The sequence below is a fragment of the Pan paniscus genome, chromosome 10, assembly GCF_029289425.2.
Source record: "Pan paniscus chromosome 10, NHGRI_mPanPan1-v2.0_pri, whole genome shotgun sequence".
Taxonomy (NCBI): Eukaryota; Metazoa; Chordata; class Mammalia; order Primates; family Hominidae; genus Pan; species Pan paniscus.
This window is the reverse complement of record NC_073259.2, coordinates 121310086-121333891: the sequence shown is the minus strand read 5'-3', so window position 1 is coordinate 121333891 and position 23806 is coordinate 121310086. Positions and strand designations below refer to the sequence as shown.

The following is a 23806-nucleotide window of genomic DNA, read 5'->3' as shown; positions in this document are numbered from 1 at the left end:
CCATGCCCTGCTAATTTTTTTGTATTTTTTTGTAGAGACAGGGTTTCATCACCATGTTCCCCAGTCTGGTCTTGAACTCCTGGGCTCAAGTCATCCACCCAGCTCAGCCTCCCAAAGTGTTGGGATTACAGGCATGAGACACTGTGCCCAGCCTCATTCTCATTTTCTTAAACACACACAACCTCACACATTCTCAAATGCACACATACACACACCCTCGCACATCCTCTGTGAGACGAAACAGAACCCTGGACACCTAAGTTCACTCCAGCTATGCCTCCTCCCCTCCCCACAGTTCACAATCTTAATCCCCAGAGCCTCAGTTTCTTCATCCAGAAACTGGGACCAGTGCCAACCGTGCTCCCGGCATCTCAGAAACAAATGCAAATACTCACAAAGCACTCGGAGCCCTCTGGAAACCAGCGCCTACCAGAATGACAACGAGCAACCGCCCCGCCGCTTGCCAGTTGTCACTGAGAGCCCCACACCATGGGAAACAGCTCAAAGAGGAGAGGAAAATAAACCAGAGTGACACTGATGAGTTTTCCAGGCACAGCGTTGCCACCATGCTTCTGTGCCGGCTGGCTCTTCAAAGGCCCCCAGATAAAAATCTAGCATGAGATGCTACGCTGAAAGAAAGCAAAATGCACATCCCCCTGCTCAGGCCTTCTCTTTCTGATAATTGGTTGCAAGATGGTATGGAAGGTGGACCCGCATTATTGACACACGTTAGTAAAGGCTCCAAACCCAAGCAGAGCCCTGGGCAAATGTACCGACCTCCAGAAAGGCAAGAACTGGCACAGAGCCCTCCCAGTTGAATTGCTGGCCTCCAGCCCAAAATCTGTCCTGCCAAAGGCTTAAGCCAAAGGAGGAAAGGGAAAAAGAAAGGCTCAACGGGGCAGTACCACGGGTCAAGCCCTGTTCTAGAGGGAGGGACTCTGGTGTGAAAGTGGTCAGGATAATGCCCTGTGTCTCCTCCAACTCTGTTTCCGGCCACCTGAAAGGGACCTAAGTGGCCAAGTCCAGAGGGGTTCACTGTCATCCATGAGGCCAGTCCCAGGGAGCCTGGAACTGGCAGGGGATGGGGCAAGGAAGCGGAGAGCAGTTCTATAAATGGAGTGTGAAAGACATGGAAAGGCAGGAGGGGTGCAGATCAGAAACAGGCTCTTGGGAGTTAGGGGACAGAGGAGAATGTAGGCAGGGAGAGGGGCTGGGAAATAAGCACATCAAAATCATCGGGGGCAGTGACTGCAGCCTGAGATGCCCACTTCCTAACTGTCCACATGAGGAACACACAGCAGACATCCTAAGGTTGCAAACATTGCCTTGAGAACACCTTTCTAATCTTTTTTTATTTTATTTTTATTTTTATTTATTTATTTTTGAGATGGAGTCTCACTCTTGTTGCTCAGGCTGGAGTGCAGTAGCACAATCTTGGCTCACTGCAGCCTCCGCCTCTCAAGTTCAAGTGATTCTCCTGCCTCAGCCTCCTGAGTAGCTGGGATTATAGGTGCCTGCCACCACACCCAGCTAATTTTTTGTATTTTTAGTAGAGACAGGGTTCACAAAGTTGGCCAGGCTGGTCTCAAAATCCTGACCTCAGGTGATCCACCCACCTTGGCCTCCCAAAGTGCTGGGATTATAGGGATGAGCCACGCTTTCCCATGGAGTGGGATTACAGGCATGAGTCTGTGCCTGGCCTCTAGTCTTAATAAATCACATGATAATTTTGGGGAGAAAAAGGGAGGATGTAGTATTTTTTTTTTTTTGAGACAGAGTCCCACTCTGTCGTCCAGGCTAAAGTGCAATGGCACGATCTTGGCTCACTGCAACCTCCATCTCCCGGGTTCAAGTGATTCTTGTGCCTCAGTCTCCCAAATAGCTGGGAATACAGGCGCCCGCCATCAGGCCCGGCTAATTTTTGTATTTTTAGTAGAGATGGGGTTTCACCATGTTGGCCAGGCTGGTCTTGAACTTCTGACATCAAGTGATCCACCCACCTCAGCCTCCCAAAATGCTGGGATTACAGGTATGAGGCACCGCACCCGGCCAGATGTAGTTTTAAAAGACTGACCACCTACATGCAAACACATATGGTTTAATTTGAGGAGACATTTATTCAGCACTTACTGTATATCAGGCATTGTGCTAGGTGTTGGATTAGAAAAGGTGAAACCATGGCCCTCGCCCTCATTGAACTCTCCATCAGTAGGTAATGAAGGATGGTGACTCTGGTGCACTGAGATCTAAAATGGGCTGGGATGACAAGGGCCCTCCGTGGGGGCTGGTGGCCAGTGGCAGGGAGGAACTCAGAGGAATGCCAGGGCTGGCATTTCAAGGATGAGGGATGAGGAGGTATTCACAGGGTGGATGGGGATGGGGTGAGTGGCACATTCCAGAAACAAGGATAGTCATTCAGAGAGCACAGAGACTTCAACAGCAGGGCATGTCTGGGAAACTGCAGAGGGTTCTGTAATTCTGAAGCTTAAAATGCCAGAGATCAGTGACCAGGATGACGCAGTGGGCAAAGGTAACAGCCACGATTCGCATTCAGTACTTACCACACACCAGACACGGTTGTAAGGGCTTTACGTTAATTAATTCTTCTAAGTGTACAAAGGCCCTACAAACAAGACTTGATTACTATCCCCAGTTTACAGAGGGGGAAACTAAGGCCCAGAGAAGCTGAGTGACTTGCCCAAGGTCACAGAGGGAGGAAACGACGGGCAGCCAAGCCCTCGCCTTTCTCTCCACTGTTTCCGCAAGGCTGGGGGTGTAGGCCAGGCGGAAAGCCATGCTGAGGGCCTGGACTTGAGCCACTGGGGACTAATGGTGTGGAGCAACCTGATCAGGTGTGCTACTTGGAAAAACACAGCCAAGGAGGTCAGTCCTGGCTAACTCCCTAACCCATCTGCAAACATTCTGCATGGGCAAAACCGCAAGTTCCTTTTCCCAGCACAGCCGTGGCCAGCTCACATTCGTGAGGCAGATTAAATTGCCAGGGGCCGCCATGGTCATTTTTATTGTCTAATCCTCCTTCCTGAGATGGAGAACTGTGTCTTGTCCCTACAGCATGCCCCATGGTTTGCCAGATGTCCACAGGTAATTTCTTGGTGAGGCAGGACATGACTTCTTCTTTGGTCCATGAATTTCAAGACCCAACTTGGAATTGTACTTCCTGCTCCCATGCCACTGGGTTTATTATGAAACAAAGGGCTTTCCCTGCCACTGCTCACTCACTCACAAAGTATTTATTGAGTACCCGTCATGTGTAAAGTGTTTCAGATGCTTTAAAAAACATTTGTAAAGGCCCTATGCTTCCTGCTGTCTCATACACACACACACACACACACACACACAGAGGCACGCAAACGCCACTGTTTACCCAGTGAAGAGTACAGCACCTGTGCGAACATCTGTTCCATATTCACTTGGAAGCATCTGAAATGCTAATTGTGAAACACCCAAGGGACAGGGAAGGGAGCCGGAGAAGAGCAAATGGAGATTAAAGGCATTTTTCACTGTGCACTGGTGCGCTCTGGTTCCCCTGCAAGAGGTCAGCAGAAAGCCAGTGCTCGGAAGAACAAGTTTGGCTTGAGACTCAAGCTGCATGAAGGCTACTGATGTGTCAGCTGATGGCATCCACTCAGCACAGATCAAAGGTCCGCTCTAGTCCTTAACCAGAAACACCTGAGGGCTGGCTGGACCCGGCTTCCATGAACACTGGCCACGCCCCAGCACCTGGATCTGCTGCTGCTGCTGCAGGTGGCTTTGTTCAGAAGAGTAACAAGGGGTGAGGCGGCCATGAAGCAAGCATGGGCACCTTGGGGAAGTGACAGCTGGGGGACAGCTACATCCCACAGAGAGCTTGATGGCCTAGGCCTGCCACTTCTCCAGGGCCCTGAATTCCTATGCAGTCAATGGCCAGGCACTGCTTTCGGCCTTCCCTTCCTTTTGCTTCAGTTTCCCTTTCTGTTGGTGGGGAAGGCAGCCCAAAAGGAGCATTGTGAATAAAGGAAAATACAATGGAAATCAAGAAGCCACCCTGAAGAATGAGCAGGAGTGGCCAGGAGCGGTGGCTCATGCCTGTTATCCCAGCACTTAGGGAGGCTCACCAAAGCGAGCAGATCACCTGAGGTCAGAAGTTCAAGACCAGCCTGGCCAACATGGTGAAACCCCATCTCTACAAAAATACAAAAATTAGCCAGGCATGATGGCAGATGCCTGTAATCCCAGCTACTCGGGAAGCTGAGGCAGGAGAATCACTTGAACCTGGGAAGCCGAGGTTGCAGTGAGCCGAAATTGTGCCTCTGCACTCCAGCCTGGGCAAGAGTGAGACCCTGTCTCCAAAAAAAAAAAAAAAAAAAAAAGAATGGGCAGGAGATGCAGCTGCTTGATTTTTAATTCTCCCTGCAACACAACAGGAATGGTAGTCAAGGAAGTTAACTACTGTCCCTCAACTGCTACAACACTTCAGAAAATGCAAACTACCAACTCACATCCCTTAAGAGGAACCGGAAGAATGTGAGAACGGAGGAAAGGTTCACATCCTCAATGCAGAAAGTCCTTCAATTACCTACTCATGGGCTGAGACTCTGACTGTAGACAATCATATACTGATTTTACAGATGAAGAAACTGCAACTTAGGAAAAAACAAGCTCAGCTCCTCATTCAAGGATGTTCAGCTATCAAGAGACGATGCCAGAAATTCAACCCCATCCTTTGCAGACTGAGCGACGCTCAGAAAATGTTCAACCGTTGTAGACACCAGCAGGTACCATCACTCCTCAATAGACACACATTCATCACAGCCTAAGAATCTCCCAAGCCACCTCCATTTATAGACTTCTGTGTCCCCATACACTCTGGACGGCGTCTGGTCTCCAAGAGGAAATAGCAAAAAACAACGTGCAACAAAATCAAATGGGCCAACTAGGCTGGAGGCTGAGTGGACTTTAGCACTCATAAAATCTGCGCCCTGTTGAAGCTACCAGACTGGCTCGAGGCTGTGCAGTAAAAACTGCAATTCCAAACAACCAGGCAGGCCAGCCAAGTGTGAACAGCCGAGCCCGCAAGAAGAGAGGCCCCTCGAGAGTCACAGAGAGAAGATATCACGCTTGTCGACGACCACCCACAAGTTAAAGGCAGCGCAGCCGGCAGCTTGGAGCAGCTCCAAGCCATTAGCCAGCACTAAGCACAGGTCGCTCTGCCCAAGCTGGTTTTCAGCAAGTGCTGAAAGAATTAGGAAAAAATAATAATAAAATCCCAATCTAACAAAAAGAGAGATAAAAAAGAGAGACAGGCAGTCTACAAATGGTAGGGCGGCGATGGGGAAGCTTAGATGGAAGGAAGGTTGGGATTGAGCACCCGGGGCTAATATGGCTATTACAGGACATGTGTGGGCTCCTGGGGAGTTCAAAGCTGGAAGCAGAGACCCAAACATCCAAAAAGTAGGCTGTTCCTAGGGGCAGCAACGCCATGCCCTGCTGGGCTACTTCTGATCTGATCACATGTGAATGAGTCTCCTTGTCACCCTCCAGTGGCTCCAGGGGCTGGTTTAGCTGTGACAGTCACCTAGGACCCTGGATGTTTTTGGAAACCGGTGACTCACTCCCAGATATGCAACTTCTATTATGTCTATTATTGTGCCCAGAATATGTGTAGAAGAGACATGGTCCCTGCCTTTGCAAAACTTGTACTACCAGAAAGAGGCACAGCTGTGTAAAACATCAGCACCTAAAACAACAGCCATTAACACCCAGGCATTACACTGGGTTAGGCCCCTACCTTCCTGCCCTGCCCTGCCCAGTCATCTCAAACAGGCATCAGGGAGACACAAGAAAGAAACTCACAAACCAGGTAAGCCCTAGCTGGGGGGGAGCAGGATTCACAAAACCCTGCTTGATGCTGGATGAACAGAATGGGTATTATTCATACTACGAAAGGATTCTTTGCCAAACTTAGCCCTCCCACCTATATTTTATTTTGAAATATATATGTATATATGTATTTCTAGAGACAGGGTCTTACTCTATGCCCAGGCTAGAGTGCAGTAGTGTGATCATGGCTCACTGCAGCCTCAGACTCCTGGGCTCAAGCAATCCTCATGCCTCAGCCTCTCAAGGAGCTGAGACTACAGGTGTGCACCACCACACCTGGCTAACTTTTTTTAACTTCTTCTTAGAGATGGGGTCTCACTATGTTGTCCAAGCTGGTCTCAAATTCCTGGCCTCAAGTGATCCTCTCGCCTTGGTCTCCCAAAGTGCTAAGATTACAGGGTGAACCACTGCGCCTGGCTCCCACCCGTATTTTAAATTACCTAATTCATCAAAACTCCATTTTCTCACAATCCATCATGGCACAAAGCAAACTCTGATTCAATCATCAAATCGATTACATCCCGGTGCTGGGGAGTGAGTGGGTCTCTGTGCCGTGAAGAGCAGAGAAAGAGGTATTAACAGCATACCTGGAGAATGAGAGGCTGTGGAAACACAACCACTATCCTCAAGGGTTAGGGAAGGCTCTCAAGGCCGTCAGCTAAATAAACAGGAAGGGCCAGGAGTGGTGGCTCACGCCTGTAATCTCAGCACTTTGGGAGGCCGAGGCAGGTGGATAGCAAGAGATAGCAAGAATGGCTCTGGGGAAGACTTGGTCATTTAAGGTAGCAAAAAGGACACTCTAATATACAGCTACTGGAATGCTGCCAGGCCAAGGAGCAGGGGTCACACCCACGTGGCACTCACAGGACATATCTGCAAGTCTAGATATCTGCAAGTCTTCCAAATGCTGCTGAAGCAGGAAGCCACCAAAACTAGGACCCCTAAATCATGTTTTTTAAGGAAAAAAAAAAAAAGCGGCACTGCTGCTGCAGTAACATGATGCTCTCTGCTTGCTTCTACAGCTAAAATATGTGGGCAAAGAGATCAGAATATTTTTAATAATTTGTCATCCAAATACCCAAGCTGTATTCCAAGATGCCAATTCCTCAATACCGGAAGTGTGGCTATGAGGATAGGTTTCTCCACTAAGTGGGAAAGGCAGAACATCAGGGCTTTATCGTGAAGGAGGATGATAAAATGAGAGGTAGGCTGCCGTCTGAACAGACTAAGAACTTCCTGATCAACCCGAGATGGGTTGTTCAGGGGACTGTGTCAGTGCACTGGAACAAAGCAGGAACTTATCTGCCGGAAACAGAAGCCACACTTTTTATTCAGGAGAGTGGCCCTGGAACTTCAACGTACTTTCTGATCCTAAGAGCTGGGTGTGGTGGGATTAGGGAGGGCAAAGTGGGAGATATGTGGCAGGGCTGGGCATAGTCAAACATCTTCCTCCCATCAGCTCTGCTTTTCTTTCACTAGCTGCTTCCTCCATGCCCAATACCGCTGGGATGTTTCTCATCAAAGAGCACCCTCCTGGGCCGGACCCCAGGCCAGGTGAGCCTATGAAAGTCCTCATCTGTTCAGCATTGTCCAGATGCTTCCTGAGTGCCTTTTAAGAAGTAGGGACTGGCCAGGCATGGTGGCTCACGCCTGTAATCCCAGCACCTTGGGAGGCCGAGGTGGGCAGATCACTTGAGGTCAGGAGTTTGAGACCAGCCTGGCCAATGTGGTGAAACCCCGTCTCTACTAAAAATACAAAAAAATTAACAGGGTGTGGTGGTGCACACCTGTAATCCCAGCTACTGGGGAGGCTGGGGCACTAGAATTGCTTGAACCCGGAAGGCGGAGGTTGCAGTGAGCCAAGACTGTGCCACTGCACTGCAGCCTGGGCAACAGAGCAAGACTCTGACTCAAGAAAAAAAAAAAAAAAGAAGTAGGAACTGAGCTACTGAGCTGAGCTTCTGGGACCTGGGGAAGTTCAGTGACTGGTCAGGGAGACAGACACAGAGAGAAAAATGCCAAATCCAGCTCCTACTACTGCAGAATAGCCTGGCAGTTTCCTCTCCATCCACCTCTCAATCTCCAGAGGGAAAAGTAACCCCTATTCAGGGCTGACCCACCCCAGGGTTTCTAAGCTCAGGGCTTATCAAGTTGGCTAGAGACAGCATCCCGAGCTGGCAAGATGTCAGCAGGAAGATGCTCTGTCATCACTTGCTTTCTGGCCCAAACACATTTAGCAGCTCCCATGCCCAACTCAACCAGGTCCAAACTCCTGCCATCAGCATTTTAGGCACTCTGTAAAACAGATATGCCTGCTCTGACCCCTGACCCTAATTATAATGGCTGACATCCACCCAATGCTCATTCTGTATAAGCCAGGCACTGTGCTAGTTGTGTGAGGCATGCTATCTTGTATAAACCTCAGAACAGTCCTAAAAGGTAATACTAATATTAGTGTCATTTTACGGATGAGGAAATCAAAGCTTAGAGAGGTTACATCATCTGCCCAAAGTCCCAGCAGGAGAAGTCAGGGCTGGATTCAAACTCAGTGGGTCTGACCCCAGAGTGCATGTAACCACACCCAAATCCAATCTGCCCCCAGCATGCTAGTCTCTGGCCCCGTCCAGGGTGTGAGTCTCAGAAGAGTTCCTACTTCTTTTTTTTTTTTTTCTTTTTGAGACAGGGTCTTGCTCTGTCACCCAGGCAGGCTGGAGTGCAGTGACAATCTCGACTCACTGCAACCCCCCTCCTTACTTCAGCCTATGCCATTTCCCCTCCCTGGGATGTTCGGTCCCTCTCCCCAGCACCCCAAACTCCACCTCTTCCTAAGTCACACCTGTCCATAGTTGATCTTCTGCTACTCCCCTGGCTGAGCTGCATGGTCTCCAGCCAAAGGGCTGTACCGTCAGAATTCAACCAGGGGCTACAAACTCAAATGCCTACAGGCACCAGGCAGGTAACAAACATGGGGTGCCGGGGGGGTGGGAGACTCAGATGCCAAGCTGTACGTGCACAGCAACTGCTTGGTTATGCAGCCTCTTAAAACACAGTTCAGGCAAAACACAGCAGGCACCCCGTGTCCCTGGGCCACCTCCACACTGCCCGGTCTTGCCATCATTGCCAACTGCTCTTGCCAGGGCAGCATGAATGAATGTTCAGACACTACCCTGAAAAACAATGGTCATTCCCCTGCTTAAAGTGCCCGGGGCTTTTCCGCCACCCCAGGATGAAGGTCCAGCTCCTCTTCAGTATGGCTCTAGGAGTGCAGGCAAGGAGACCCTCAAGATTGGGATCCAACCTTTCTCCCCAACCCTCTGACTCAGATGCCACCCACTCCAGCACATGTATACCTTTCCTCCCCTATTCCTTTCTTCTGGGAGAATCTTTCACTTCCTGTTCATCTCCTTAGACACTCAGCACACTCAAGCTTAATCCGATCTCTAAAGCCAATCTGGATGCTACCCCAACCCCTCACCAAGAGGAAGCACGCCATCTCCTCCTGCCCCCATCTTCCACCTTCTTGGGAAGCCATGTCCACCTCCCCTAAACCCTTCTAGAGTTATACACCACAAAAGCAGCATGTTCTATACTCATCTCACTGCCAACCAGACCAAGCTGGAACTATACTTGACGCACTTCTTCTAACTTCCAGGGCAGCTGTTCTAAGTCCTAAATGTGTGGCCATTTTAGTAACTTGACTTAGTTTTTCAGTTGACAAGAAAGTGACGATTTAAGGAAAAAAGAAGACCAGCTATTAAATCACTTTTTTTTTTTAAACCACTACTTTTAAAAAAACTTCCAATGCTCACTTGAATCTTTATTACACATTTCAAAGTCACAGCTAACAACAATAAAAAAAGGTTACAGCCCAAATCAAATCACTTTTAAAAAACGGTAGCGGTCTAAAGTTGCATAGGATGAAGATAAGAACGGAGAATGTAGAATGAGCACTCCATAGACTCATGTGAACCATAACAAAGAAGGAAAGAATCACCAGGAAAGAATGATGCAGGGTTTCCTGGGAGATGCGCCCACCTGCTCTGGCTTCAAATCTCCCTTTGCCTGGCCTGGCTTGACACCTCCACCCTCCAGCCCCAGCTTTGATCCCAAAGCCAAATGAAATCTGGTCTTTCTTTGGGCAAAGCATTTAGTGGCAAAGAGGAGACTGCCTGACCTGTTCTGATTCCCACTGGAAGCCACTGGAAGAGGAAGATAACCTCAGGGGCCATGGAGAGTTTGTTGTTGGTTTTGTACTCTTTTCCTTAATTTGAAGTAGTCTGCTCTGAACAGAAAACAAAGGGTGAATCAGTATGTTCTACGTCAGAGAGAGCAGGGGCAGCCTACTGACCAGATTTCACTATACATTGAAGACATATATGAATTGGTTGCCACTATTTACAAATCAAAAGACTTTTGATTAAAAATATAGGTTCTAATATCTTTTGAAAAACTGGCAAATGTGCTAGCAATCAGCCTGTGATCCTACTCGACAATGATTAGCCAGAATAAGTCACAGTTGTCCCTTCAGAGAGTGCACACTGGCCCCAGTATGCCCCTGGCCCGGCAGGCCCCAGGGCGGCCCAGCTCTCAAATTTTTTGCTACAATCTTGTACCTCCTCTGAGCCAGAGCCTCATGACTGGGGTAGGGAAAGAACTGCACTTTTTACAAGGAGATAAATATCTCCAACAAAAAGCAAACAAGGCGTAAAGGGTACCCGGTACAAAAGGCAACACAAGCACCAATGGTCCCAATTTGGTTATCTGGCTCAGTCCAGGGACTTCTACCAGGCAAGTCCTGATAAGGGGTCACCTGCCACTGGGAGTCAACAACCTCAGAGGATCACTGCCCTCAGCAAGCCCACCTGGCCTTGAGAGTCTAACCTCATGCCCCGCTCCAAACTGCTCCTCTTCATCCTTCCTTTCCCAGGCCCAAATCTTGGCTCCTGAGAACTCCCATTTTCCACCCAAATTTTCTTGTTCTAACCACCATGATGGAAAAAGTAGCCAAATGTCTCTATGCAGAGGAAGAATCAGGAAAAGGCGTGCATGGGGGAAAAGCCTAGTTTCCACAGATGGTGACACTGTAGCTGTCCTTTGTGGTCTGGTGTTCACTTGCCCTGTCTCGGAGCTTCTCTGGGATGATCCAACACAGCTTCACCATGAAATGCCATCAGTTGTGCTATTTTTACAATATGAAAGGGAGCTCTAGGTATGGAACTCCATTTAGAATAATTGCCTTGGAGAAAATAAAAGTTTAATTTAAAAAAAGGATAAAGATAGAAACCAACTTCCTTTTGGGAAACAAAGAAATTCAGCCTAAAATGCTACCTCTTCCACAGAGCTCTACCTCATGGAGGGGGGCATACTAGGTAAGAGACTGGTTCTGGAGTCACTAGACACGGGTTCAAAGGAAGTCAAAGTGGCTTTGTGACCTTGGATAAGTTTCAACCTCTGAGAGCCTCCGTTTCCTCTTCTTTAAGATGATATTGAAAGTAACGGCCCCCCAAATCTGCTGGGAGGGAGGACCAAATGATAGCAGCACAAAAGTGCTTTGGATACCGCCTGACACACGGCGAGGGCTCAACACCCACAGGCCATGATTATGACTGCACATACCCTGACCCAGGCACATCCTCTCCCCAGGCATACCTGACTGCGGGGAGAAGGGTGACAGTCAGAGGATGTCCGAACCAGAGGATTCACTCTAGCCAAGGGCAAGAATGGAGAGCCGCCCAGGGCTCCTGGAGCAGGAAGGCGGCGTGGGGGCTGTCTCAAGATTGACGTCACTCCAGGTTTGTTCCTGGGCTACCTTGCTGTCATTTGAAACCTCCCCGCAGAGGGCACTGCAACCAGATGCCCCCAGCGGCACGCTGCTGTGAGCCATCCAAGCCCTCCCATATTGCCTCCCCGATGGGGAAGCTGAGAAGTTCACGGTTCTGGCTCATGAAGCGCTCTCAGAGGAAACGTGAACTCAGCCCTCCCCCAGGCGAGTGGGGAGGAGAGCGGCAGGTGCTCCAGCCTGCACCCAGCTGCCACGACTGCCATTTAGAGCGGCAGCGTCTTGCGTGCGGGAAAGGGGGACGGGAAGAGATGGCATCTCATGGCAGGGGGCCTGAGGCAACAGACAGGATCCCCCCCATGAAGATGTGGAGGGCTGAGGAAGTGAAAGCTCCAAGGCTCGGCTGCAAGGCTCTCGCCCAGCATGCTGGATGCTTACTCATTTTAATTGGCACCACTGCTGGTCTGGTGACACCCGACACTCTGCCTTGGTGAGGCCCTGAAAAAGCCAGGGGAATGACTCCAGCGGAGCCAAATGCCCAAGCTCGGTGGGAGCCTGTGAAAATCTAATTGCTGCTTGGTCTCCAGCTGCTACACGGAGGCGTCCCAGCTTGGCAGGGGCCACCTGCTGTGCCAGGAGTGAGGCAAGAAGGATCTGAATCGTGGCCTGGGTTCAGGACCTCTGCTCATGGAGGATATTCCAAGGAAGCCCAGTTTCTGCCATGATAATAATGCCTATGACCGGCTGAGCACTGACCATGTGATCACACACATGCTCTCACTCAATCCCCCATGACGACTCTACTGGTAGATGCCATCATGGTCACATTCTACAGATGAGCAGGCTGAGGCTTGGAGCAGCTAAGCACTATACTCAGCTCAACCACTCCACTCATCATGGTATCACAAGTGACAAAAGCTGTGCAAGCCCCTTGGGCTTCTTCACTCTTTGGCAAGTATGCTGGGGCCATCTGGTCAGAGACAGAGCCACGGCACAGACATCAGTGATGGAGCGCACGCCTCGGGGTGGATTATTCTCTGGTGCCAGCCGGCGAGGATCTCTCCCAACTCCTCCTGGCTACAGCGGCCCTGCGGCCAACAGCTCTGGCCCACCTTGACTGAGCCTGGTGCCAACTCGCCCTGGCTGCATGAAGACCCTGAAAAGGGGACCAGGGTGCCACATGGGGGCCCCTGCCAGGGGGTAGGGATCCTCCACATTGCTGAGGCTGCACTGTGTCCTAGGGAACTCCCGAAGATGTGCCAGGCATTGGCGTGAAGGAGGGAGAGGTCAGCTCTCTGCGCTGTGACCTTGGGCCTTAGCTGCAGGACCTGTCACCTGAAAACCATAAATAACCCAGCACCAAAGCAGAGACGGAGCATCCTGCTCAGACCTCAGCCAGCCCCCGTGAGCCCAATCCTTCCTTCACTCAGAAAAGGCACATGGTCCAGCCCATCTTAGGCAGCAGCTGGCTTTAAAGGCAGGGAGAAGGCAGAGCTGAGTGTGACCAGAGTTACCCTGGGAAATTCCTTGGACTGCCCACTACATTCAGACTCGTCCTGATTCCCTGAATGTGGTGGGTGAGACCACCGCCTGCCATGCGGTGTGGACTGTGGTCTGTCTCTACACTGCTCTAACAGTGGCCCCGCTGACTGTTTTCAAGGTTATTCCTAGTTTCCAGGCTTTAAATACCTCTGCTCATACCTGCCTCCTTTATCAACCTGACACCATGCTGCCTGTGAGTCATTCATTAGCACTGCAGCAGCCGCACTTAGAGCCCAAAGATGTCTGAGTCTTGGATTAAATCCACAATTGCCCATATAAGGAGAAAAACCCAAACCCTCCAGTTTCCTGCAGGGATAAGGCCCTCACATAGGGTTAAAGGTCACAGGCAGCACAGCCAGATTCCTCAGTCCCTGCCTCTGAAGAAGGGGTAGGAGTGTGATGGCCTGAACTGTGTCCCCCTCAAATTCATAGGCTGAAGTCCTAAGCCCCAGTAGCTCAGAATGTGACTGTCTTTGGAGAAAGGGCCTTTAAAGGTGATTAAGGTAAAACAAGGTCATATGGATGAGCCCTAATCCAATAGGACTGGTGTCCTTATCTGAAGAGGACAGACACACAGACTCAGGGACAATCACGTGGGGACACAGCAAGAAGATAACCATTTGCGAGCCAAGGAAAGAGGCTTCGCAAGAAACCAAACCTGCTGACACCTTGGTCTTGGACTTCCAGCCTCCAGACCTGTGAGAAATTAGATTTCTGTCATTTAAGCCACCAGTCCATGGTGTTTTGTTAGGGGTGCCCAAGCAGACATGGAGCGTGGAGGTACAGTGCTGAGAAGGCCTCAGCGGCTGCTGGGCCAAAACAAAGGCCAGGCTTGATGGTGATTCAGCCTTAGAAAGCTTGCTTCGTTCCCAGTAGCCCATGCTCATGTCGTTGCCAACTCCGCGGATGGCCTGCATCTGCATTCTGCCAACTCCTTAGTACTTCAAAGGTTTACAGCAACCAAAGACAAAGGTCAATGATGGCAGCCACCAGGACACTCAGCTGTGCTGAGAGCAATGGGACTCAAAGCAATGGTGAGGAGAGGCGGCAGGAGGGAGGCTGCCCACCTCTAACTCGGGCCCTTACACTGCCACTCCCATGAGCTGCGAGGCCCCAGAAATCCAAGTACGTTGATTCTGACCACTATTTGTTGAGTACCTGCATATTGTGGGCACTGAGCTATGTGATACAAAGACAAATGGATGGGCCAGGCATGGTGGCTCATGCCTGTAATCCCAGCGCTTCAGGAGGCCAAGGCGGATAGATCACTCAAGGTCAGGAATTTGAGACCAGCCTGGCCAACATGGTGAAAGAATGTGACTGTGTTTGGAGAAAGGGCCTTTAAAGGTGACTAAGATAAAACAAGGTCATATGGATGAGCTCTAATCCAATAGGACTGGTGTCTTTATCAGAAGAGGACAGACACACAGACTCAGGGACAGTCACGTGGGGACACAGCAAGAAGGTAACCATTTGGGAGACAAGGAAAGAGGCTCTACTGAAAATACAAAAAATTAGCTGGGCGTGGTGACACATGCCTGTAGTCTCAGCTGCTGAGGTGGGAGGACCACTTGAACCTGGGAGGTGGAGGTTGCAGTGAGCTGAGATGGTGCCACTGCACTCCAGCCTGGGTGACAGAGTGATACTCCATCTCAAAAAAAAAAAAAAAAAAAAAAGATGAATGGATCTCAGGGCCTAGTAGGTGATCAGATGGTTAAATGTGTAATTACCCCACCATAATCTACTTGTAATAATGGAAGCCTAATCAAGATACCGAAGCAGAAAAGGGTAGTGAGTAATTAGCTCTGTCAGGAAGGGGAAGTTCAGTGAAGGCTTCAAAGAGATGGTGTTATCAGCAGGATTTTCAAGACAGAACTGGAGGCCACGAGCAAACAAGAGGCTGAGAAAGGGATTCTAGACTGACTTGCCAGCAAGGTGGAAAGGTTTAAGAATGCACAGGGGATTCACCGAACTAAATGCAGTATGATGCTGTGGACTGAGGCAGGAAATGGGACTGGTCAAGCAAGAAGGCACTAGAACACGCAAGGCTTCGTTGCCAGCTGAAGAGCTTGCCCTCCCCAACCCCCATAGAGGGATGGGAAAGTCCCAGGAAGCTTTAAAACAAGGAAACAACCAGGTTGGGCTTGTGTTTTAGATGGACTGCTCAGGGCCGGGTGTGGTGGCTCACGCCTATAATCCTAGCACTTTGGGAGGCCGAGGCAGGTGGATCACTTGAGGCCAGCAGTTCGAGACCAGCCTGGCCAACATGGTAAAACCCCCGTCTCCACTAAAAATACAAAAAAATTAGCCGGGTGTAGTGGCTCACGCCTGTAATCCCAGCTACTTGGGAGGCTGAGGCAGGAGAATTGCTTGAACACGGGAGGCGGAGGTTGCAATGAGCCGAGATTGTGCCACTGCACTCTAGCCTGGGTAGCAGAACGAGACTGTCTCAAAAAAAAGGACTGAAGGACTGCTCCTCAGACAGCAGGGACAGGGGGACGCTGGGGTAGAAGGTCAAGGCCAAAATCCAAGCATGAAATATCAAAGGCCTACTATGCTAAGGCAGAGCAGGCCTCCTCTGAAAACTCTTGTTTACTTGCACAGGTCCTACCCTTCTTCCCAGCCAGGCTTGGTGAATTACACCCACAAGTCATTGAGGTTTTAAAAAATGACCCAGTAAGAAGCTGAGAGAAGAAACTAAGATACTAATGTGCTGTACAGGAAAAACAATGTCCCTGGACCCCAGCAGTTAGTTATACATTTCTTTATTCTTGAGAAACAAACCAAAGCAAGCCACTGACTTTGCCAAGATAAAAGCAGCCTTGCTAGTGGCCTAGCCAAGGGGAGTCTTATTGTGTCTCTGGCCTATTTCCTATTCATCAACATTCAAAGCCTGATCTTGACACAGGACTGGGTTGCTCTCTTGCCCCTTTCATCCCACAGGAAAGCTGGACACCCCACCATCAGGTCGGGCATGTTGGAGGGACTTAAAAGTGACACTCACGATGACAGCCAGGATTCCCATTTAGAATCTTAAGCCTGGCTATTTCCAGACACAAGCCACACCCTTAGTAGGCCAACCACCCTCCCTCACTAGGCAGCATTCTTCTCTAAAGCTGAAACTGAGCCACAATCACTTTCATCCCTTTCCCCAAAGCACCTTCCACTGTGGTGTGGGAGGAAAGACAGGCTTTACTGCTTACTAGCTGTGTGACCTTGGACAAGTCACTTAACCTCTCTGAGCCTGTCTCCTCCTCTGTAAAATACAGATAATAATAACAACCCTATATTGAGGTTATATGAGGAGATAATATAAATGCTAAAGGCCTGTACTCACCTTTTATTTTTTTGAGACAGGGTCTTGCTCTGTTGCCCAGGCTGGAGTGCAGTGGTGCAGTCATAGCCCACTGCAACCTTCCTGGGCTCAAGCAATCCTCCCACCTCAGCCTCCTGAGTAGCTGGGACTACAGGCATGCACCACCATACCCAGCTAAGTTTTTAATTTTTTTGTACAGCCGAGGTCTCGCTATGTTGCCCAGGTTGGTCTTGAACTCAAAGTCACTGGGCTCAAGTGATCTTCCTGCCTTGGCCTCCCAAAGTGCTGTGATTAAAGGTGGGGGCCACCACGCCTGGCCTGTGCTCACATTTATTAAGGGTGATGAAGAAAAAAGGAGAGGGAGGAGCAGCTGAAGAAGTAAAAGAAGGAAGAGGAGAAGGGGAAGGAATTCTGGAGTCAGACGATGCTGGGTTCAAATCTCTGCTCAACCATTTCCTGGCTGTGTGACTTCAGACAAGTTACTTGACCTCTCTGACCCATAGTTTCCTCCTCTGTAAATAGGGATAATACTGCCTAGCCTTGCAAAGGGATTTCAGAAAGAAAACAGATAGTCTGAAATCAGAGCCACTGCTTTCTCATCCCTGAGTGGCACTTGGGGAAAAATCAAGTTTATGTTCGAATCCTTCTGGGCAATCCAGCTCTGCCACCCTAGATGAGGGTGAACACAGTGAAGCAAAGAGAGGCCTGTTTCTAGGCAGCCAGGGCTCCCCACCACACTCACATCCCTGGAAACACTGCTCTCCTTCATCAGTTCCCAGGGGAGGCCACCAAACTCCCTGCAACTCAACTGAATTCTCCCTGGACAAACGAGACGGGAGAGCCTGGCTCGTCTCTCCTTGGCCCCAAACATCTCTGCCCTGACTGGGGAGCACTGGGAGACGGTGGAACATCCATTTGCTAAGCAGACCCTAAAGCACTGCTTCCCGATGTCTTAGGACCCTCCAGAAAAGGCGAGTTATTTTAAGCCTCTCCTGAGCCCAAGGCCTGAGCAACTGAAACAAATGGCTTCGGGATGAGAACCAGAAAGGTTTTCAAGGCCTCTCATTCTGCCAGAAACACACTTAAAATTTAAAAAATTTAAAGCTCCTTGCCGCACTTGGGTTCACTTTGTGCTAGGCTTTGGTTCAGAGGAAGACAAAGCAAAACCTCAAGCCCTCAAATCAATGGATCATGACAAAACACTCGCCCTCTTCCCCACTGTCCTGGGCAAGGAGGGACTGAGATGGAGCAAAGAGACGCGGGCAGTGCTGCTTTCCTGCCAACGGTTTCAGATGGGGACAGACGGAGGCTGGTGTTGAAATCTGTTTCTTTTTTTAACAAGGAATGGGGCAGGGAAGGCAGCCAAAGTAGGTTGGCCTGAGGTCCCCACCAAGCATCCACAGGCAGGCCAAGGTACCTCAGGTGCAAGGCAGGCAGTGGAGAAGGGAGCGAGGGCACCAAGAGGGGCAGCTAGGCCCCCAGAAACACTGCCAAGCTGGGGGTGTGGAAGAAGAAACACACAGCCTCCCAGGAGTAGTTTCTATATCAGAACTTGGGGCTCAAATGTGGGGCCAGGCAACAAGTTACACACCCCTACTATCAGACCACAAAGCGCTTATCACCTCTCAGCCTCTGAAACAGAAAAGCTGGGGTCCCCCCAGCCCACCCCACCATCTTACTTTTGCTAGGTAGCTCTTCTTGGCCCAGGCCGTTGGAGGGAGCCAGTGGGGCACTGCCACCCTCATCCAAGGTCAGGATGAGCGGCACGTCGTCATCCAAACTCACAGCCATGTTCTCTTCTCCTGTGGCCCTCAGGATATGATATCCAGGGCTTGAAATAGTCTCTGGTTTGAGCTCCCTTTCAAAGCCACTGGGCCAGGGGTGCTGCTCAGAAACTCCTCCATTAGAGGCATCTTCTAGGGTTTGGGAATTAAAAAAATAAAAGATAATTATTAAAATACAGCCATGACTGATGAATCTATTCTGAAATTAGATAGTGGTGATGGTTGCACAACCTCGTGAATAAAAACCACTCAAGTATACTCTTTAAAATGGTGAACTAGGGCCAGGCGCGGTGGCTCGCACCTATAATCCCAGCACTTTGGGAGGCCAAGGTGGGTGGGTCACTTGAGCCAGGAGTTCAAGACCAGCCTGGCCAACATAGCAAAACCCCATCTCTACTAAAAATACAGAAAATTAGCTGGGCTTGGTGGTAGGTGCCTGTAACCCCAGGTACTCGGGTAACTGAGGCATGAGAATTGCTTAAACCCAGGAGGTGGAAGCTGCAGTGAGCAGAGATCATGCCACTGCACTCCAGCTTAAGTGACAGAGACCCTGTCTCAAAATAAATAATAAAATGGTAAATTATATCTTAATTTAAAAAATAATAAAACGGTAAATTAAAACTCAATTTTTAAAAAAATTGGCCGGTGGGGTGGCTCACATCTGTAACCCCAGCATTTTGGAAGGCTGTGGTGGGAAGATCAATTAAGGCCAGGAATTTGAGATCAGCCTGGGCAATATAGCAAGACCTTGTCTCTATAAAAAATTAAAAAAAAAAAAGCCGGTTGGGTAAGCATACACACAGAAAAAAATAAAATAAATATTTAACATACAAAAATAAATAAATAAATAAAATTAGCTGGGCAGGTGGCACACCTGTAGTCCCAGCTACTCAGAAGGCTCACTTGAGCCCAGGAGTTCAAGGCTACAGTGAGCTATGACTGCACCACTGCACTCTGGCTTGGGCAACAGAGTGAAATCCTGTCTCTTAAAAAATAAAAGAATTAGGCCGGGCACAGTGGCTGACACCTGTAATCCCAGCACTTTGGGAGGCCGAGGCGGGCGGATCCTGAGGTCAGGAGTTTGAGAGCAGCCTGGCCAACATGGTGAAAACCCATCTCTACTAAAAATTCAAAAAATTAGCTGGGCGGGGTGGCACGTGCCTGTAATCCCAGCTACTCAGGAAGCTGAGGCAGGAGAATCGCTTGAACCCGGAAGGCAGAGGTTGCAGTGAACCGAGATAGAGCCATCCAGCCTGGGTGACAGGGCGAGACTCTGTCTCAAAAAAATAAAATAAAGATAAATAAATAAATAAAAACAGAATAAAAGCATTATTACAGTATAATAGCATTAAAATACGGAGGGAGGGAACCCTGCAAGAACAAATACTGAAAAGTTAAGGGTAATTCTGTCTGGAGAGTGACATTAGGGCTAATATGTCCTACCTCCACTTCTCTTTACATTTATTTGTAAGTTTTGTAAAGGCTTCAAAGAAAAAAATAGGCTGGGCACAGTGGCTCCCACCTGTAATCTCAGCGCTTTGGGAGGTCAAGGTGGGAGAACTGCTTGAGCCTAGCAGTTCAAGACCAGCCTGGGCAATGTAGCAAGACTCCATCTCTACAAAATAAAAAATTTTAAATTAGCTGGGTATGATGGCATATGCCTGTAGGCCTAGCTACTTGGGAGGCTGAGGTGGCGGAAACACTTGATCCCAGGAGTTGGAGGTTATAGTGAGCTATGATCACACCACTGCAGTCCAGCCTGGACAACAGAGTGAGACTCTGTCTCTAAAAAATAAAGTAAAATAAAAGGCTGGGCACGGTGGCTTACAACTGTAATCCCAGCACTTTGGGAGGCAGAGACGGGTGGATCACTTGAGCTCAGGAGTTCAAGACCAGCCTGGCCAAAATGAAGAAACCCTGCCTCTATTAAAGATACAAAAATTAGCTGGGTGTGGTGGCTTGCGCCTGTAATCCCAGCTACTCTGTAGGCTGAGGCAGGAGAATCACTTGAACCCAGGAGGCAGAGGTTGCAGTGAGCCGAGATGGTGCACTGCACTGCAGCCTGGGCGACAGAGCCAGATTCCACCTCAAATAAATAAATTAATTAATTTAATTAAATTAAATGACAAAAAAATACAACCATTAAAATAACAGTTAATATTCGGCCAGGCGCGGTGGCTCATGCCTGTAATCCCAGCACTTTGGGAGGCCGAGGCAGGTGGATAACGAGGTAAGGAGATCAAGACCATCCTGGCTAACATGGTGAAACCCCGTCTCTACTAAAAATACAAAAAATTAGCCGGGCGTGGTGGCAGACGCCTGTAGTCCCAGCTGCTCAGGAGGTTGAGGCAGGAGAAAGGCGTGAACCCGGGAGGCGGAGCTTGCAGTGAGCCGAGATCGCACCACTGCACTCCAGCCTGGGCGACAGAGCGAGACTCGTCTCAAAATAGTAATAATAATAATACTTAATACTCAATGAGTGCTTACTATGTATGAGGGACCCTACTAGCACTTCATAAGTAAAAGTTAACTGAAAATTCTTAATAGCCCCATGAGATAGGCAGGCTTATTATCCCCCCATTACGGGATGGGTGTGGTGGGTACTTCAGGCACAGACAGATTACGTATCCTGCCCAAGGACCCACAGCTAAATAAAAGCCAAGCTTTCAGCTCTACGGTGTGACTCCAAACCTGTATTCCCAGCCATTACACTATAATTCCTCAAAGTCTGGGCCATGTATTTAGGCAGCACCTAGCTTCAATCACCAATATATACTTGCCCATATATACAGATTTAAAATACATCTTTCACTTCAGCTTTACCATGCAGCCTCTCAGAACAGTTAGAAACATACTTCCAAAATGTATGATTTTTATATAGGAGTTGTTCTCTTAGATTTAGGTGTCCGAGGAAGGGGAAAAGAGTATTTTTTTTAACTGGTGAGTATTTTTTAATACAGTAAAAGTGCTCATCCTTAACTCCCAATTTAAAACACTCAGAGCAGCCGGGAGTGGTGGCTCATGCCTGTAATCCCAACATTTTGAGAGGCCGAGGCAGGTGGATCGCTTGAGGTCAGGAGTTTGAGACCAGCCTGGCCAACATGGCGAAACCTGGTCTCTACTAAAAATACAAAAATTAGCCAGGTGTGGTGGTGCATGCCTGTAATCCCAGCTACTGGGGAGCCTGAAGCAGGAGAATCACTTGAACCCAGGAGGCAGAGGTTGCAGTGAACTGAGATCACGCCACTACACTCCAGCCTGGGCGACAGAGCGAGACTCCATCTCAAAAAATAAATAAACTAAACATTTAAAAATAACTAAATAAGTAAAACACTCCGAGCTAGCCTGTTACAGCTCCTATTTATGCACATTCCCGTTTCCGCTGAGAAGGACCAAAAAAAAAAAAAAAAGACTCAGCAGATCTGACTGCAGACCTTTGAACTTGCAAACAGCAGCAGGTTCCTTCCTCAAGCTGTGGGCTCTGGGCTCAACCCACTTTGCCTCCCAACTGACCTAGTCAATGGCAGCTGAGCAACTGACTTCTTCCTCGAATCATTGGAACAACTCCAAGCAAATCCTTGTGCATCCACAGGGAACAGTACAACGTTTTGAAACAAGGCAGCGAAAGTAAACATCATTCTACTTGCTGCTAAGCCCGTAGCTCTCTGCCCAGCACACTTCCTGTGAGTTTTTTTTTTTAAGTTTCCTCCAGATCTGGGGATTTATTTTGCTTTTAAATCTCAGCAGTGGAGAGGCAGAAGAGGAAATCCCAGAGACACTACTATTTGGCAGTCTTAAGAATTATGGTTGTATTGTCGTTTTGGTTTAACTTTTTACCACAGATATTTTCAAACATTCTCAAAAGTGCAGAGAATATATACGTGAACTTCCTTGTATCCATTACTCAGCTTTGACAATTATCTCCCATGTTTACTTTGAAGGCAGGAGAATTTATTAACTTAACTCACAGAGAAGAGGTTTCTTAATGTTACCATTATCATAATGGCTAGTGGTTTCTATGTTTTAACTCACGGCTGTCCAACCTTTTGGCTTCCCTGGGCCACGCTGGAAGAACTGTCTTGGGCCACACATAAAATACACTACCATTAATGATGAGCTAAAAAAAAAAAAGAGGCAGGGGGGTTGTTCATGCATAATTTTCATGATATCTGCCACCATAGATTAAAGTCCTCGCATTCAAATGCTTCAACACGGTTGTTTAACTGTTTAATATATGACTGCTTGCCTGCCTGTACTGCCTTTGCCCACTGGCTTTCAACTGGGGTGATTTTTGCCCCCATGGGGACATCGGCAATGTCTGGAGACATCTTGACTGTCACAACTTGGGAGTGGGGGGATTGCTGGTGGGTGGAGTCCAGGTATGCCACTGAACTTGCTTCAATGCACAGGTGAGACCTCCCGAAACAAAGAATTATGTGGCTCAAAATGTCAACTGAGCTGCTGTTGAAAAATCCTATCTTAGCTAATATCCCCACTTTAGGAATGAGGAAATTGAAGCTTGGAGTGGTTAACTTGCCTTTTATAAGTTTCAACCCAGGCAGTCTGAATCAGGGACCCTGCCTGCTTAACCATTACCCTATATACACCTACGACTAGAACCAGTCCCCTGATTTGAATTCAAACACGTCATTTTTCCAGACAGACAAAAATGAGGCCCAGAGAGGGGAAGAGACTTGCCCAAGGTCACACAGTGCAGGAGTAGGGCTAGAACCCGGGACTCCTGCGTCCTGGTTCAGTGTTCCCTCCGCGGGCTTTGCTTCTGCCTCTACAGAGGACCCAACTGGCCAGCCCTGGGGAAAGGGCCTAGGGGAAGAGGTTCAGCTACCATCCCGCTGTCCGCTGGGGCAGCCTGACCCAGGCACAAGACTCCTGTGGGGTCACCTGAGGGCGCCAGGGAGAAGAGCGAGGGAGGGAGGAAGAAGGAGGCAGGACAGCTGGCTCCAGCTCCACGTGCTCCCAGCCCCTGGCTGGGAGCCCACGTGAGGGTCGCCCTAAGAAGTCGGGGGCGAGGAGAGAGGGTGCAGAGCCCCGGCCCGGGCTGGACGGAGAGAAGCGCGGTGGAGACTTCCCCGCGCCCCCTCTGGGCCCGTACGGCCCACCTCCCACACCAGAGTGCTGCGCCGCAACCCCTTACTCCGCGTCCTCTGACCCCTGATCCCTGCCCTCTCCCTCGGGCCAAGCCGTCGCATCCCTCGGATTCTTACACGCGCCGCCCCAGCAACCCGGACCGCGCGCCGGGGTCCGCACCGCGCAGCCCAGCCCGCCGGCGCCGCCGCCAAAACCCCGAGCCCGAAGCTGTTGCAGCCGCCGCAGCCGCCGCAGCCGCCGCAGCCGCCGAAGCCGCCGCCACTTCAGCCACTGCCACCAGGGCAGCTGCGCCAGCTCTCCTATCCGCCGCCTACCGTCCTCTCAACCCCGCTGGCCCCGCCCCATTTCCCCTTCACAGCGTCCTACTGGCTAACTGGGCTACCGTGATGAACTCTG

General features: G+C 49.6%; 1 protein-coding gene across 12 annotated transcripts in view; it reads right to left on the bottom strand.

Annotated features, from left to right (window-relative positions):
- The window catches only part of TPCN1 (two pore segment channel 1), a 111256-nt gene that overhangs the window by 53240 nt on the left and 34210 nt on the right, over nt 1–23806 (bottom strand). For 6 of the 12 annotated variants that reach the window (XR_008620503.1, XR_008620504.2, XM_034934568.3 and 3 more), the window contains exons 1-3: nt 23527–23734; nt 19824–19916; nt 18197–18433 (exon numbers count right to left, since the gene is read on the bottom strand). The exons of 1 other annotated variant lie outside the window; for it this stretch is intronic. Coding sequence is in view for 7 of the 11 variants with exons in the window: in XM_034934568.3 (XP_034790459.1) it covers nt 18197–18433; nt 19824–19914 (328 nt within the window). In the remaining 4 variants the exon portion in view is untranslated. Of the gene's footprint in view, nt 1–395; nt 4589–18196; nt 18434–19823; nt 19917–23526; nt 23735–23806 lie in introns of those variants that run through there. 5 more of the 12 variants (XM_063593696.1, XM_034934571.3, XM_034934570.3 and 2 more) reach the window with 5 other exon arrangements.